Genomic DNA, 15,122 nt, shown 5'->3' with positions numbered 1-15,122 from the left:
TTACTTAATAAAATGTTAAATAAATCAGATTTTAACAAATTATTGAGTTACCTACCTCCCGGATGATATGGTAAATAATAGGTAATGTTATAAACTCGTCCACGAATAGCTAGCCAAGCATCATCTGTAATAAAAGTTCAGTAGGTAATTTATCTATTAAATGAATATGCTACACAAACAATTTAAACTTTCTCTAGTAAAAACAAAATGCTTTTCCTAATGATCAATCCAAATCCGAATAATTATAAAGTAAGAACGTGAAGTAAATTTATGTAAGTAAAAAAAATTATGAGTTAAGTTAGTAATATGTATAAGTTAGTAATATGTAACTTTGACATTTAAACTGATAGGTACATACTTTGTGTCTTATGTAAAGCAAGTTCTGAAGGCGAAACAGGTCGCATCCGCCCACCGACGCCTGTGAGATCTTTTCCGGAATTCCCTAATCGTATCCAGTCCATAAGACTGTGGCCAGGTTGAAGAGCACATTTGTTGCGAGGGTTGCCTATAACAAAATCATAACATTAGAGAAAGCTAAAAATAACATTATGTATAAGAGTTACCACATTTAGAAAAATGCATGAGTATTAAATCATTATTTACCAAACTTGACATCCAAAAACGAATTACTTAAAACTTATTGCGTAGTAAAAATTATTTTAATATGAAAACCCGCAACTCGATAATCAAACAAATTACAGAAACTTAACAGTTCCGAACAAATAAATAGCTTAATTTTCGTTCCGAGTTGAAATATAAATCGACATCAAAGTTTTCAAAGTTTATCCAGACAGGTTTCTTGAAGAACCATTGGAATTCAATTCGAGGATACCAAAATGTTGGGGAGTTAATGAAATTGTTTAGAAGTTTGCTTTTTATTATGATAGATATATAATACTAGAAAACATTTTTTGGTACATGTGAAGGAACAATATTGAAGCTTATTATAAAATGTGATGAAATCTTTTAAGCTCATGGATTTATCCGCACATTACGTTGTATTAAAGTAATGGAGTCTCCAATATTCTACAAAGGTCTAAAATCAAGTTTCATCAGTGTATGTGGGCGGGGATTTCAATTACATTGCCTTCTTGATGACGTAAAATTTTCACAAATAGGATAAAGCTATAAATAGCATATTTGACGTAATACTTTTGGTAACTTCGTTAAAATTTTGGCTTTAATTACATTGGATATTAAAATTAAATATTTCAACATAGTATAGGCAATTTTATCTCAATAAAGTTCATCGTATGTTGATAGAGCTTTTTAATAAATATCACATCAATGCTTTATATAAATCACAGATAAAAGTAAACTAGGTTTGAGTTTTCTAAAAAAAACAAAATATATAAGAGACATAACATTATTATAATGATACCTATTTAAGACGAGCAAAACGGAGTCAAAAGAAGATAGTACAGCCTTGGAAGTTGGAGGTATAATTTCGGTATAATGTAGACATTATAGCTTGCCGCGGCGGTAATAGCAAAGAATACCTACATAATAATTCTAACGTGGTTAATGGAGAGAATTTCTGGGTAATGATCAGTTATTTCTCATGACACCCTATTAATAACACACTGAGGAGTTTATTACACAAGCTAGATCAAAAACTTTTGACACATTTACGGCGTAATAAGACGATTATATCAAGGGCTAATAAAAATTCAAATGCTAGGTATATCATATCCAAATATATATCTACAAGATAAAATATTCATTATCCCCATACAGAACGCAGAAGCGAGCCTGTAAATTAAAATTGTTTTATAAAACTTCTAAGTAATATTTATCCCTGGAATGTAGCCGCAAAGTTTGCTATTAATTTTTTTCATCGTGTCCGCCATTCATGTAAAAGTCCGTGTTAGGGCTTTACCACGTCATGATATTAAAATTATATTCAAATATCTCAATTGATTTTTGACCCTACTGCATTAACTATTCAATACATTGAAAATTTATATCATTTTAGCCTAGAGCGTATAATCTCAAAATCCCTTGATAGTTTGGCCGGTTAATTAAATTTCCAAAGGTATCTGAAATACATATAATGAAGATTAATCTATGATCAGGTAAGGCTTTTTTCATTCAATTTGGTTAAAGTTATAATACTATTTTTCTGAATTACAATACCCGTATCCTAAACGGTGTTAATATTTTATCTCCATAAAACCGTGGGTGCTATAAAATACAAACGTATATGAAATAAACCATATTCGGTAGCGGAAAAGTAATTAACGCCTTATGTTGTAGTTATAAGAGTTATATTCATGTTTAAATGGGCAAGGTGAGAATAAACTTCGTAATTAATTCCTATTCCGTGTTACGTATTTACTCTTTGTGCAAATGCTATAATTATTTAGAACAGAGTATTAGAATAAAATACAGAGATTTCTAATATAAATAAAAAGTTCATTAGGAATTAATGAAAAAAACTTATACTGACAAATGTTTGACCTACTTTGTAAGAATCAAAATGGTCTTAGTTTTTATTATGTTGTACAATTTGAAAAATTGCAGTTCTCGTCGAGAAACCTGAAAATACAAAATATCAACTACAAGTGTAATCCAATTTCGTCGAAATTTTATAGCTAAGCTATAAGAGCTCCGAGATATCTTATAAAAGTTGAAAGCAAGCTGAACCGTTGAGTGATACCAATTTATTCAGGACTGCACTAAGTAAACAAGTCAAAATAAAGCTTATTTATTCTGTAGACATGCTTTAATCGCACAGTGCTCTAGCTCAACTGGAGTGTTTGATTATTGGCTCTCACTGTATCAATATTAGCGAGTAAAGTTTGTACTCTCCTTGAATCATGAGGAAATCGAGGATATTGACAATATAATCTCGTTGTAAGACGACTCCGCCTTTTGGATGTCATATTTTCGACCTTTTTAAGGGAATGAAATGAATGACGATGAGAAAAGTTTCGAAGGGAAAATTGAATGGATTTGTAATTAAATATAAATATGTAATATATCATGATTTTTACTACGACTTGTTGCTACGAAGCCACCGAATCTCCGAGGCAGTTACAAGTGAAATTGTGATAAATAGGCTAGATTTAGGTTAGTAACATAACTCGTTAATAAAAATAGTATCTAGTCTGCACCATCAAGATATATTAAAACCAGAGGCGATAAATATAAGCTTCTATATCACAAGGGTACTTTTATGAGGGTTCCGTAGTGTTTTTATTTTTATACCTAACTAAACAAGGAAAATGAGGCGGAATAACTGCCGCTAGGAGGAAAATTATTATCGAGGAAATTATTGCCGATATAACTTTTTCTTTTATACACTCGGTCTTCGCACTCTGCTTTGATAGCGCTTATATTTGTTTCAGCAACGAGGGTGTTTGTCGAGAGGAGGATAATGCACTAAAAGAAGGCAATAATATTCGTTTCATTTTTTTTATGAAATTTGCAGCTTGAATATTCCATGAATGTTGAGCATAATAATACTGAACCGTATCCATAGTTAAGTAGTATATTGTTACTCACTCAAGTTAAATATTCTACGAATAACAATAACGTTTATAGACTTTTTTAACGGCAAATTTAAAGTATACGCACCAGACACATATCGTCCCTCGCATGACTAACTGTCGTAACTGACATTTTTGTCAAAACTGACTTATCTACTTGTATATATTTAAAATTAATTTCCAAACGTATTCCACTAATCGTCGTATCTCTATCTATGGCCGTTGTAAAGAAAGAGCTACCTGCACTGTTGACGTATCTGCTTGGTAAAAAAAAACAAATATGACTAACTGAAGTAAATGCCATACGACTGTTAGTGAAATCCATTTTAACTATACATTTTTGTTTTTTGTGGCGTATGGTATTATACGACATTTAGTGATATTCTTTTTGAGAATATTGACTTAAACTGCTGTCATTTACGCGTTTGATTTATATAAAATACTAGCGGTCCGCCCCGGCTTCGCCCGTGGTACATGTTTACGTTTTCTCTACATAAGAACCATCCTCGTACTTCAAGGAATATAATAAAAAAAGAATTATCGAAATCGGTTCAGCCGTTCTCGAGTTATGCGCTTACCAACACATTTTGCGATTCATTTTTATATATAAGATTAAGCGTTAGAATCGTAAATGACTTAGAAATGCGGGCGGGGGCGGGGGGAGAACGTCCGTTTCGCCAGTCGCCACGTCACCCACCGCGTCTCAGTTTGCCGCGACGAGACGACGCGTATGATAGTGTGTTTTGTGGCAGTACCGGGGAGTGAAAACGTGTTTGAACTTGTTATCGTGAGTATGTTTATACCTTTACTTGCTTCTATTTAACATTTAAAATATCTAAAATGCTAACAAAAGTCCTGTATCGTGGATAGTTCTTTATTTGATATAGATATTTTGACGATTGTTAAAATTAAATGATATTACTAGGTACTAACATTCGAAAAAGGAAATCTATTTAATTACATATTAGTGTTTAAATTAAATATCGACAACGCAACAATAAAATGTTCTCGATTAAGTATAGGTACATAGCTACTTTACTATGAAATGAAAATTTCATTGATAATTATTGTTAATTTTATTTATAAGAAATATTGTAAGCCGTTGGTTTCTTAAATTAAATAAATGAATGAATACTGTTTTGCTTTTTACAGATTTCTATTAAAAATGGATGTCATAGTAAAGTGGGATGATGGAACTAGGAACTGTGTTTCTACAAAGGAATTAAAATGCACTAAGAAAGGAGATACCGTTACTCGTGTTGGTGCCCATGTAAAGATGTATTTTAAGAAAAAGTGGTACTACGGAACTGTCGTTATGACAGAAGAACTTAATTCGAATCCGTTGGAGAACAGCAAAGAGGATGATTCTTCAGATGATGAGCCTTTGATTAACGTAGTAAAACGGCATGTTATGCAGTCAGATAAGGAAGAACCATTTTGCAATGTTGATATTGAAGAGCCCAATGATCCTGACTATGTCCTACCATCGAGCCCACGACGAAGATCAGTCTCAAGTGATGCAACTGTCTGTATGGAAGATAATATAATATTCGATAATAACAATAATGTACCCTTAGAACACACTTTTTCAGACGCAAAACAGTTAATTTATTCAGGAAATGAAGATTCTTACCATATTCAATCTTGTGAGGTAACTGGATGTCACGGTGAAGTCTTCAGCTCATGTTTTAGGTGTCAGATTTTACTCTGCTGGGAACATTTCGAAATAAATGATAATTCTTGCGAAAATCATCTTTATATTCGACCTAATGATGCCGGCCAAACGCATTCCGAATCTCCAAGTCTGCTTAATGATTATGATAAAATACAAACCATTCCAGAAGATTTTTATGTGGAAGGAGCGCCAAAAGAGGCAAATATTACTAGAAAAAAAAAGTTTGATAAAAAAAAGTTCAATAAAGTTTTGAAAGATACTGGGGAGGAATATACCACCCAGGTAACCAAAAAAACAATACCAAGACGAGAAATAAAAGCTTCATGTAACGTTGTCACTTGTAAAAAATACCAAAGAGATTGTTATCTTTTTAATGAAGATATTCGACAAAATATATTTGTGAAGTTTTGGGCACAAGGTAACTTACAATGTCAACGAGAATACATAGTTCGACATGTTCAGAGAGTGCTCCCGAAACGTAAGGTTGCTCAGACAAATTCTAGAAGACAATACACTTTGATTTACCGTATGCCACTTGAAAATGTTTTAAAAAAAGTATGTAAGAAATTCTTTTTAACTACTCTGAATATTTCTGAACGAAGCGTGAGAACTGCTCTTGACAAAGTTGATATCACAGGTGTTGTTGAAAAGGACAAGCGTGGAGGCCGGCGAGAATCACACTTAGAGAATGACAGGGAATGTTGGCGATTGATAGAAGAACATATAGACCGGTACCCAAAGGTAGAATCCCATTATTGCCGCGAAAAGAGTACTCGTGAGTACCTTAATTCCGATTTAACTGTACGAAAAATGTATCAAATGTTTCGTGACGACCTTAAGGATAGTCCAGTAAAGCCGAGTTTATCCTTATACCGCCGGGTATTTAAATCCAAGAATTTGTCATTCCATCGTCCTAAAAAGGACCAATGTAGTCTTTGCATGACGTTCCATAAAGGTTCAGACGAAGAAAAATCACGTTTGAGTGAAAGATTCAATAAACACCAAGAAGATAAATCTTTATTTCGTCAGAAAAGAGCAGTATGCAAAAACGAAGCTCAAAAAACGCCATCAAAAGTTCAATGTGCAACTTTTGATCTACAACAGGTCATCAACTTACCTATCAGTAATGAAAGTGCAGTATTCTACAAAAGGCGGCTCTCGGTATATAATTTTACTATTTACGACATGGGAACGGGAGATTGTTACTGCTTCACTTGGCACGAAGGAGAAAGTAAAAGGGGATCATGTGAAATATCATCTGCACTCTATTATTTTTTGAAGAAAAGTGACGACCAAGGAATCCAACTAGTTTACTTGTTTGCTGATGGATGCAGCGGCCAAAATAAAAACTCGGTCGTTGCATCTACGTTACTGTATGTTATAAATAATTCTTTAAACATAAAGGAAATTGTTTTACGTTTCTCAGTACCTTGCCACGGTCAGAGTGAGGGAGATTCCGCTCACAGTGCCATTGCTCACGCACTGAAGAAAGCAGGTGATATTTTTATACCTAGCCAATTAATACCTATTTTCAAATTAGCGCGAAGGAACAAACCGTACGAGGTGATAAAATTTGATTACTCAGACTTCCTAAATTTTAAAAAAATTGCAACTGAATTACGGTTGCTTACAATCCGAAAAGACGACACAGGAAAAAGTATTAATTGGACTGAAATGATGGAATATGCGGTGTTTAAAACTGAACCAGGAAAATTATTTTTCAAAACAAGTCATGCTGATACAGTAACAAGATCTTTATCTTTGAAAAGACAGGTTTCAGCTTGCCTTCATGAAGAAATTCCTGTTCTTAATCCTGAGCGACCTAAAATTTCAGCAGAAAAATATAACGACTTGATGTCGTTAACTAGTGGCAATACACCAGTAATTAGATCGTCAGAATATATTGAGTTTTATAGATCACTTTCGCATTAGGTAGTTTTCATTATTGTTGATTCTGATTTTGTTGTTAGCAAAGTGGTAACATGTTCCAGTTTTATATTTGTTTAAGTTATCAAAGTTGATATTTAATTTAATTTTTGATTTTATTTTGCTTTTCAGGAAGTATTTTTTTTTAATTATACATTAACATTTTTAATACTGATAGTGGCATTTCCTAATGTTTAATTAAAATAATAAGATTAATAAACACTGTGTAAAATGTTTAAGTTAGTAATTTAAATTAAAAATTACAAAAATTAGATAGAAATATAAAATAATATTTGTATACTTAGCTGCATACTATTTCTTATTATTTTTTGTAATTAGTAACTTTAATAACTAACAAACAAACAAAGTGTTATTCATTACAAATAACAATTCATTACAATTCCAAGACTGCTTTAAGTGCATTTCCTACCGTTAAGATTAAACGAAATATGCTGTGATTAGATAAGATATTGTGATTGCCAATAAAAAATTATAAAACAATATACTTTGTTGTTATTTATAAACAATAATCTAAACAGTTATACTTTATTTTACCTGCCCAAACCCCTATACATGGTGGCGTAAGTGTCACCTTCCGGAAATAAGTAAAAAACAAAGTTATCACATAGTGACGTAACTGTTTTATGTGTAAATAAATAAATAAATACATATAATATGTAAATGGACCATGTACTGTATGAACAATGATGCTCTTCTCTTTTTATGTATACAATAATCTTGCATGTAAGACGTGTCTGGCATTTGCAACAGCTCTAGATATCAAGTTCTAAACAGAAAATAGGTTGCCCTGTAAAATTTTCCCGTTGCTAGTTACGACATTTAGTCATGTGAGGGACGATATATGCAATAACTTTTGAGTAAAGCTGAGCTCCAATTAGCAATTTGGTAAGTAAATGTACACCCAACATTTGCAAACTTTGTAAATTATAGGAGTTTCCAAATAAACACTCGTATTTTATTGTTTTGTAAACAAATCGTTATTCACGGATCGTTTACTTTATGACTCAACGTATCGATCTTTTTCGCAATTTTGTTCTTCAAAAGTTCACAAAAATAAAATGTTTATTCAAATGAAATACGGAAGAAAGTTACCATTTTAACATGGATCATCACTCAGCACAGAAATATATTCTATAGGTACTACAAAATTATGAAGATATCTAGGGAGCCAGGTGCAAATTTGGTTAATTATTTCCTCTCAAGAGATAATTCGTCAGACGCCTCAGAGTATAGTATTATAAAGCCTCGTGAACGCCAGCTGGCGCTCGGTTGGGGGGGTGAGCGGTTGTAGCCTCCCACGCACGTAGGAAAAAAAATACATTCATTCATTCATTTCCTCTCAGCTAAAAATTTGTCAAATTGTAGCTAACCCAATATCTCAACGAAAAAAAATAATCAGCTGGTTACAACATGGTGGAATATATGTCAGCTGGTGTCTCGAACATGAAAGTTAAATTTAAAGAAAAATTTATTTTCCGTGATTTCCTCTCAAACAAAAATTTACCTGATGATAGCTTATATGTAACTGTGGATAAATATATAGGTCAGCTGGCTGTATCTTGGTGGAAAAACCGTCAGCTGATACGGGAGGCTACAACCGCTCTTCCCCCCAACCGAGCTCCAGCTGACGTTCACGAGGCTTCATAATACTATACTTTGATGCATTTTACTAATTACCGCTTGAGAGGAACTTGGTCATAAAATCTGTTCCTGGCTCCCGTACCATCATGAATATTTAAATCAGATGATTGACATAACATTTTTTCAGCGTGGAATGTTTATACATTATTAAAGCGTGACGAAGATACATCGGCCTGTAGTCACTGTAAACAAAACAGTTTGAGAGGTTTACGTTAATGGATTTTAAAGCAGCCTCTACGAAGCTAGCAAATTATTGATCTAATGCCTATAAACCTATTAAAATAATGCTATCATATCATTTTGTATAGATGCTGTCATATTGAAAATTGTGATAGAGATATGAGGACGATGATATGGGAGGCTTTTACGCGATATTTGAATGTCTGTCCCAAAGGTGAATGCTAAATTGAATAAAAGGCACTCGCAGTCGTAGCTATGAGCTACACGACGTGTTTAATAATGTAGCAGCTCTTATGACGTTTCTTGTTTGATTTATGTTCCAATACATGGCTCAATATAACAATAGTTCTTCGGAAATGGGATTACTTAAACCTAAATCTAGCTTATTTTGCTTTCCTTGCCTGTTAATGTACCCTAAGCTCTTCAGTTTCTTTGAGAAATGTTCTAGGAGATTTGTATAATAATACATCAAAATAATCCGGTTCACAGCAGCTGTAACTCAACTCGATATAGTTCAATTGTGTGTGATTGATCTCCATTCATTAGAGCTGGGTGTTTGTTAACTGTACTAATTGAAACAATATTTGAATACATAGTTTACATAAAGCAGAATACGTCAATAGTAACTATATAATGCTCGTAATAGTCAATTGGTTCAAGATTTTATAGATATTCTGTATAAAAAAAAAAAAAACCCCACCAAATAGTGTCAAGAAAAATATTTAACAATCGTTTCAATCCAATTACGAAAGAAATGTGTTTATAATCACATTTATCGTTTAATAAACCTGAAAGCTCTGCTAAAAGCCACGCCTTAATAGAATGTGTTAATACTGTGCTATAAAACGGCTCATATTTGAAGGTATGTTGTGTTAACTTTTTTATTATTTAATCTGTTGAAATACAAATAATTTAAGTCAATTTTTTAGAAAATGATACTTTTGTTACTAAGTCTAATTCATAATACATACATGCTACTTTTTTCATGCATTGCGTACCAATTTTATCATATGGCAAGGATCCAAAAGTACAGCAATTTCTTTATTACAAGACGGGTGTTTAAATGTTGTTTTCAAGTTCATTGCATTATTTAAGTTACAACCCAGAAGATTAGAGGCAGCTATATTTGTCGCACAACCATCGAAAGTCAAGGCAACGACATCTACTCCTGAATCAAAACATTTGACCAAACATATCCTTAGCAATTCAGCCTTGGATTCACCTGTCAAACTATTAACAAAAAAATACCCCACAGGGATTTTCCAACTCTCGTTAAGACACACTAATACGAATACATAAACTTGTGTGGCAATAGTAGTGCTAGAAGAACCACAACCAAAATCTACAAGTCCGTCTGTACGTTTGCCTGTCCATACGGTTTGGTGTCTCAAGGCCATCTCATCGGCCACTAGAGTGCATAATAATCTTTTTCCCGATTGTTGGCTTTTATTTTTTAAAATCTCAAAGGATTGATTTGTAAATCCTGGGGAAATAGAAGTGTTCTCGTACCATTTTCCAAGAACTCTCGGGTGTGGTAAGGCTGTATGAAATACCCGCCTTACGTACTTATAAGCTGCAGAGGAATAAAAGTTTAGTGTCAACGCAAATTTCCTGAGTGATGGGGAATATTTTGTTCGGAAAGATTTTTTAGACTTTTTTTTGTTATGAATTCTATTAAATAAGTCAATCACTTCAGACTTAAGATTAAGCTCCAAAAATTGATGTTCTGATAAAAAATTTTTCTTCTTCAATATTTTTACAATAGTTTTCATGCTACTTATCTTTTTTTTTAACCTTTTATTTTGTTGATTAAGAATTCTGTTCCTTTTTTGTAATTTTTTCTTTTCTGCAATGAGCCGACTAATTCGTTTATTCAGAGCAAACTTTCTGGGACTATCGAAAATAGAGGTCATATCCGATATGTCTACGTCTTCGATACAGCTGGGGGAGTTACATTCGGGGGTTAAATTCTCATTATTCTAAAACAAGGGATAGAAATAATTTTAGTAAAATCATTAATTACATACATATTATTAGGCGCTCCGGTAACCTAACAGCTATTAATGTTTAACAGAAATTAAAGTCTAATATATTTGAAATACTAAAAATAGCTAAAATCTATATTTCCTGTTTCACTAGCTGAAAATCCTATTAACTAATAGCTGCGTCTCGCGTGTTACTGGCAGTTATTTTCTTGTAAACTTTTAAATTAACCGAGATAAGATGTTTGAATTATCTAGGCTTTAATCTATATCTTCATTCAAAGTTTCATCTATATTAATCCAGCTATTTCAACATGAAGGCTCGTAAAAAAGTAATCAATTAAAACATGTCAAACAAAATTACATACAGTAAAGGTACTCGTGGAAATTATTACCTCTAAAATGGGAACAGAATTTTTCATCAGTAGCGTTAATCCTTTCTTTGATGTATATTTATCCTCATTTTTAAAATGACTACTACATATCCTACTACTACTTGAAGGCATCCAGTCATGTTCGCACCTTTGTTGACGAACAACTGAGATCCAAAATTGTAGATTGACCTCGTCGGAAGGGAATCTATGGAAAAGTCAAATAGCTATGTACCTTTTAAATAATCCTTCAACGTATTTATACAGGAAATTATTCAAAAATAAAAACGATTCAGATTTAAATGAAATACTAGTTGTAGTTACATTCAGAAAATGCTTGTTAACATATTAATTCAAATGTATGTATACTCGTCTCAAGGCTTATGCTGATGATGATGATGATGATGTTATTCTGTATTTATGTAAATGGATTTGTGTTAATTTATCAAAATCTGCATTTACGTCATGTATGTCCAAACAGGCGGACAGATAAACATACTAAAAAAATGTTATAAAAATGACTTAATGTTAAGGTGACCATAATGAGTCGCCAGGGTTGTTTTATCTTCAATGAACAAACATTTGTGCCATTACGATTTTATTGTACAGAATAAATAGATATATTTGTTTATAACATGCACTATGTGAATTTAAAATATTAAAATAGTCAAGTACTTACCCTAATCCAAACTAATAAAATAACCGTATCTACATAATAATCTTTGAACACAGTGTACGCTAGCTTTGTCACACTAGTGATTGAAGCAATGTTTTATCCCTTTCATTATTTCAATACAAGTGTCAAGCAAGTGTCATTCATTAATAATTGCAAATTGTTATTTTTGCTCTAAAATTATAATATTTTAATACATTTACCTGTGATATGATATTCCTCTATCTTTCTTTATTTTACTATCGTAATTTGTGCACTTTCTGAACACACAAGAAGGCATTATTGATAGTTTTAACGTATATATCAGCATGTGCGTTCGCTGTGACAAGTCACAATCTGACTGATTCCACTGGTCCCAATTAGGACCAATTCAGGGCGCTTGTGCACTACAAGGAATTTTACTGTCCGGCATTCCGATTTTTTACGGTCCGGTGTGGCATGAAAAAACCGATGAATTGCTTGTGCACCTGTCCGTCTTTACTCGGATCAGTGCGGTACAGTTCAAGGAAGTATGGCGGTATAATACTATCATAAATGATTGTTTTCGCATTTTACAAGAAAAGAGTAAAAATATAGAAGGTGAAATATTATATTACTTCGTTATAATAAAAAGTAAAGTTCCGTAAGAGATTTAAAATGCGTGTTTCACTTATTTATTTTAATCGGTGACGAGGAGCTAAATCTATTCCCACTTGAACTTTAACTTACCAACACTTACTTAGATAATAATAATTATAGGTCAATGCTTGGTCAATGTATATAAAATAACAATACCGACTTCTCAAATCTCATTGCCAGCTAAAAGAAAGTAAAACAAGAGCTTGCTTTCAATTGGCATATGCAATAAAAAGAGTAAAATCCAAGCAAGTGGGCACTCGAAAACAATTATACCTACAGCGACTCGTAAACTCAAAAAACCATCCGGAATAGGGAAAAGTAAAATGTCGGACAGTAAAATTACGTATAGTGCACAAGCTAGTATTTAGATTAATTGCGTGCCATACCGGACCGTAAAAAATCGGAATGCCGGACCGTAAAATTCCTTGTAGTGGACAAACGCCCTCACGGTTTCCGTTTTGGTGCGTTAGTAACGTATCTACCTCTTGTTTCTATATATAATATCATTGTACATAGGTACCTAATTTTATTAGAAATACTTTATCACATTTTTTCATTTACATTTTTAACCAACATTAAATCATCCAATTTATATTTCAATGCAAACGAAATTCGGTATACATTTTAGATTTAGTGCTCTCAATCGTTTGATGAATTCTCGGTTAAACTAACGCAAATAGACTCATGTTACATAGACTATTCGAGAAAAATGTTACCTATAGTTAAATCGATGCTGTCAAGGTGATAAATCTTTAACAAAACGAAACATAAAAGGTAATAAAATAGACAACACAGCTAAGGTAGATCAAAAAGACGTGACGAGGAACGCTAACAAAGAAATTCGTTTAAACTTTAGGATTATCTCCTTTGATGGCAGTAATTGACGGAATTTTTCTTTTCAGCTCCAAATTTAGCGTTAACGCTGTAATTTATTTAACGAATGAGCGTTATAATTTATTGTGTAAGTAATCCAATTAATTGTTACAAGAAAATAATCGAACGTCTTCTTTACATAGGTCTCTTCATTCTTTCGGATAAAATCCTTTCTATACCTAAAGCCTACAAGGTTGGTAAACTCAAACTTATTAAACGTACGAGCCACGTTTTATATTTCAATTACACAAAAGGTTCGAATTTATTTGTAAGCCGTGTTCAATATTTTACAGGAATATCAGGTTGAAATTTATTTGGTATGTATCGGCATTAAAAAAATAATGATACTTACCAAAAAGCTCTTTGTTTTTTCCCGTTGTTTACTTTATATCATATCAGTTTATAAATCATTATCTTTATGTTGTGATCGTACATCTCGAAATTACAGAGACCCTTTGTCTTTGAATTCGTATACTTATTTTTAAACATTTTTAGATTCACATATCAAACAAACCTTCACGCTCCCCGCCGCTAAAAGCTAAACCCTATACGAATGATAATTTTATTCATTTCATTCCATAAAACAAAATGGAAGCGTGGCTTTATTTTTGAATAATATTCTATTAAACACTTGACCGTAATTTGAAGCTTACTTCATTGAGAAGGCACCTAGCTTTTTCCGCCTATTTTGCCCTCTCTTTCCGTTGTATATATGCTATCTCTCACGCACATCTCTCCACCAGGTGGCGGGGCGCACGATAATGTGCGGGCGCTGGATGTTTTTTCATTGGCGTCTAGCTTCCGCCGCGAGAAGGTTGTCTACAAGACTACAACCTTGGTGCTATTAAGTATTGCTTAAAGCAAGTGCTAAAAGTGTTAAAAAAGTGTATCCCGTCGGATCGGTACAGTGAGTTATTTTTACATCTATTCTTATGATATTTTACTTAAAAATGAGTAAAAATCTTTAAAGTCAACGGTATAATCGTTGGACTTTATTTAAAATGCTGAGGTTTTTAATGAATCCTTCAGCAATAGTTTATTTTTCAATATGCTTAAATACTTAATAGCATGAATAAAGATATTTAAAATTAACGATACAACCGTTACATTTTACTTGAAATAGTAACTTTTCTTTTGAAATATTTCATTATGCAATATGTACTAATTAATATTTGAATTTTTAATACTGTGACTAAAGCTATTTTAACGGTGTTACCGTTCGGCTTTACTCGAATCGTTAATATTACTTTTGTGATTATTTGATATTACTAGATATATCAAATACCCTCTCTTGTATATACATAGATATTTTTAATATTTTATTTCATTTTTAATAATGTGTTTTTATTACAAGGTTACAAGTGAATTTTTCGTAGAAAAATTACAATAATATAAAAATATAAAAATACTTAGTATGGATATGAGCCAACTCAAAGCTTTACAGGCATACAATCCATTGCTACGACTTTATTACATTGTCGTTATCGCTAGGAACGGTTCGGAATTCCTATCATAGTTTATTACTAAAAATTATCGAACGAGATGAGTCAGCTCCAAGAAGTCACGACATGTCAGAACATGTTGAGATATTATTTTATAAATCGTACGGGAGTTACCGCTCAACTGAATAATGATGGAATTCGCTCATGTACCTATAGTAGATACGTACCA

The 15,122-nt window shown here is 32.6% G+C and overlaps 1 protein-coding gene across 2 annotated transcripts in view; it reads right to left on the bottom strand.

Moving 5' to 3' along the window:
* The window catches only part of LOC149481074 (cytochrome b5 reductase 4), a 66,089-nt gene that overhangs the window by 5,077 nt on the left and 45,890 nt on the right, over positions 1 to 15,122 (bottom strand). For both annotated transcript variants that reach the window (XM_089705848.1, XM_089705849.1), the window contains 2 exons: positions 359 to 505; positions 56 to 124 (listed from right to left, as the gene is read on the bottom strand). In XM_089705848.1, coding sequence (XP_089561974.1) covers positions 56 to 124; positions 359 to 505 — 216 coding nt within the window. The remainder of the gene's footprint in view (positions 1 to 55; positions 125 to 358; positions 506 to 15,122) is intronic.

The sequence above is a fragment of the Colias philodice genome, chromosome 17 (assembly GCF_061535455.1).
Source record: "Colias philodice isolate Cphi_HAF_F1 chromosome 17, ilColPhil1 Martin Lab GWU primary, whole genome shotgun sequence".
In the NCBI taxonomy this organism is placed as follows: Eukaryota; Metazoa; Arthropoda; class Insecta; order Lepidoptera; family Pieridae; genus Colias; species Colias philodice.
This window is presented reverse-complemented; position numbering and strand designations above follow the sequence as displayed.